At 39.1% G+C, this 3,358-nt stretch overlaps 1 protein-coding gene across 1 annotated transcript in view; it reads left to right on the forward strand.

Moving 5' to 3' along the window:
* LOC108577392 (myosin-I heavy chain) overlaps positions 1–3,358 on the forward strand; it is a 43,980-nt gene that overhangs the window by 33,221 nt on the left and 7,401 nt on the right. Inside the window, 3 exon segments of the mRNA XM_017940537.1 lie at positions 1,385–1,637; positions 2,778–3,072; positions 3,074–3,098. Coding sequence (XP_017796026.1) covers positions 1,385–1,637; positions 2,778–3,072; positions 3,074–3,098 — 573 coding nt within the window.

Genomic DNA, 3,358 nt, shown 5'->3' on the forward strand with positions numbered 1-3,358 from the left:
TAATTCGGCAAAACTTCTCGTGGATTTATTTCCTTTCCATTGTACACGAGATATACAGTGAATTGTTCTCTCGTTTAATTTCGGCGTACATACGAAATTGTTTCGTTTAATTGTGAAATCTATAATTGACGTACAAGTACATTACGACGCATCGAGTTTGTAAAATAAAACGTTCAATTTAAAAGTAACTTTGTAAAGACACCGTTGAAGGCAGAGCCATCTTTGGAGTAATCGCGAAAGTAAACATAAATGAAGCGGTGGAGAAACCGCGTAAAGCAGATTTAGTATATAGTAGGGGGCGTTTTAACGTAAAACGCACAGCGTTAAACCGTGACCAGTTTGGAATCGAACTATTGATGTACACGCCTTTCGTAACCGTGATACGATACTCCCAAGGGAATCAGTAAATGAAAGGGGCTGAATGGAACTCGGTCGTGACGTTTACAATTAATCGGGTTACCAGGGTCGACGAGCCCACCCGCCGCCCTTAATTCAAGCCTTCTATTGGATCATTGGAATCTGTTTGTCGCGTTCGACGCGTTTGATATTGTAATTAAGGCTAATGCGCAGCAACGCGAATTTTCCATCGTGAAAAAAAAAAAAGACAGCCATGTTCGACTATTTATTGCAATTAAGAGAATTCAAGTACAACACGTTTTCTGTATATAAATTGTTTTCACACGCAGAAAAGAAAGGGACATGAATACTCAACGAGCGAGGGATATAACAACACTATTTTTTAATTCATGGAAATTATTTATATTTGCACTTGTCGCGTGTGGGTTAAAATTAGTAGCAAAGCATCGACCTTCGAATGACTTTTCAGATGTCTTGTCAACTATTTTCGTAAGTTCTCATGCATAAATCACTTTCTATATATAGATCATTCGTCTATTTATACGACATCCACATTTCAGGCACAGATAGGTACTCTTATTGACAAGTCCGCTGAAGTTGCTCTAGACCGGAAATGGACTTGTCTTCACACGCCTCCCACTGCTCCTTTCACCAGTCCACCATTTCAAACTATTTCCGGCGTCGAAATAACATTCTACAACTAAAGATAACAGCAGGACTGTTTTAAACACCATAAAAAATTTATCGTCGTTTTAAATTGACCAAAACGTCTTTTCAGGAAAAGCTACATTTTTCAGTGAAAAACAAAAGTACCTATATATCTTTTTAACAGAAAAGTGACATTAAAAAAAAAAAAAAAAAAAAAAAAACTTGCTCGTCGTTCTAAAGTAATCAAAACTTCTTCTTTGGAAAAGCTGTATTTCTCGTTTAAAAAAGGAATAATTTTTTTCACCGAAATATGGCTCTTTTTTTTATCGAAGATATAAAAGGCGGCTTTTTGCAGTAAAAGCATTGTCTCGATTTTCAGGAGTACGTGAATCGATACCATGGACAAAAGATGGGCTCCCTGGAGCCGCACGTGTTCGCGCTGGCGGAAGCAGCGTACAGGTCTCTTCAGGACACGGAGAGCAATCAATCCTGCGTAATATCGGGCGAGAGTGGGGCAGGCAAAACGGAGACCACGAAATTCATTTTGCAGTACCTTTGCTCTGTGACCAGTAACGTCGACACGTGGGTCGAACAACAAATTCTCGAGGCGAACACCATCCTCGAAGCTTTTGGTAATTAGCTTCGTTAATAAGCAATTTTAGCACCGTTAATTATATTTTCCTAACAGTTCACCCGCGGCTGCACCGAATTTCCACCGCAAATTCTCCCCCTGTCGCACGGACGTAATCCTTTGTTACCGGTAAAAACGCACTGAAAAGTTTTTTAGTAGAAACAAAGCTGTATTTAATCAACTTTAAAATAATTAACGACGAATATTGTTAATTTCCATAGAATTATCATCGATTGGAAAGTTCGAAAACGATCTCGGCAATGAAATAGGCTTCAAGAAGGCTTCGTGAAAATTTCATTGTTAATCTCTAATTGGAACAGCTCGAAGGATTAATTCGTGGCGTTAACCCCCAGGCAATTCTTTCGTTTAAAAAATCACTGTTAATTGGAGAGTCTGAGAATGCCTCACAAATGAAAACAACTGAAAGCGGTTTCGTTCGGTTTCGTTAAAAGTATAGGTTCGTAGTGAAATGCAAGTTTTCATAGACACCTTTCATTAAAAGTCCGACCGGCGATGAAGAGAACGAGATCTTTTTTTCGCGAGACTTTCTGTTGTTCGAGAAGGCAACGCTCTAAAATAGCTGAATGTAAACGGGAAGACTTTTATGAAACAGGTCGATGAACGTTCATTCCTAATGGCATTTAAAAATAAAAGGGGATTCATTACTCGGAGCCAAGAGGCCGAGAACGAGTCAGGTGTTAAATACAGGAGCGCGAGGGGTAAAAACTGGGTCATGAGAGGCGAAAGATTTAAGGGTGTATCATAAAAATTGTACCGTTTGCTTTTGTGTCCCAACAAAAGCGCGCCAACAAACACTCTCTCCCACGGAATTCTAAACGTCGTTGTGAAAACATTTTTCTCTCTTGTCGTTGAGTCTCTCAATATTTGAAGCATCACACTTTGTTTCCCTGGCAGCATAAAGTAAAACCAAAAAAAAAATATCACGAGTGTTTGTTTCGTTTCATCAAGGCTAATTTCATTGTTGAAGCTGAACTTCGAGTATTTAATTGTTTTCCAAGTGATTAACCTCTTTAGAATTACCCTGTAGAAGACAGAGATGTACAATAGTACTGCAACATTTTTCACCGACGTTTTTTGTAGTTTATTTTTAAAAATTAAATCTTCATCTCTCCACCGACAGGAAACGCGAAGACAGTGAGGAACGACAACAGCTCCCGATTCGGCAAATTCATGCAGGTGTGCTTCGACAGCAAGTGGATGATCAAGGGCTGCATCATTCAAGATTACTTGCTCGAACAGAGTCGAATAACTTTCCAGAGCACCGGCGAAAGGAATTACCATGTGTTCTATCAGCTGGTCGAAGCAGGAACTCGGGATCAGGAATTCGCGGAACAATATAAACTGATGCCAGCCAGCCATTACAAGTGTCTGAATCAGTCTGGCTGCGTGAAGATCGATGGAATCTCCGATTGCAAGTAGGCTCGCGTTTAACGTGCTTCAGGTAATTAGTCGGTAGACACCGAGTGGTATGGACCAAAGGGTACGGTTAATTAGTAGTAATAGCCTGTGCAAACAACTGGATATAGGTTGAACTTTTAAACATTCCTGATTTACCTGCAGGGTTTCATTAGTGTCTGAAAAGTGTGTAATAAAAATTGAGGAAAATAAAGTTGCTTTGTTAATGCCTCGTTTTAGATATTTTCAAGAGAAATAATTGCTTAAATTATATAAAAAATGTATTATAGTGTAAAAGATACTTCA

This window comes from Habropoda laboriosa, unplaced genomic scaffold, assembly GCF_001263275.1.
Source record: "Habropoda laboriosa isolate 0110345459 unplaced genomic scaffold, ASM126327v1 scaffold648, whole genome shotgun sequence".
In the NCBI taxonomy this organism is placed as follows: domain Eukaryota; kingdom Metazoa; phylum Arthropoda; class Insecta; order Hymenoptera; family Apidae; genus Habropoda; species Habropoda laboriosa.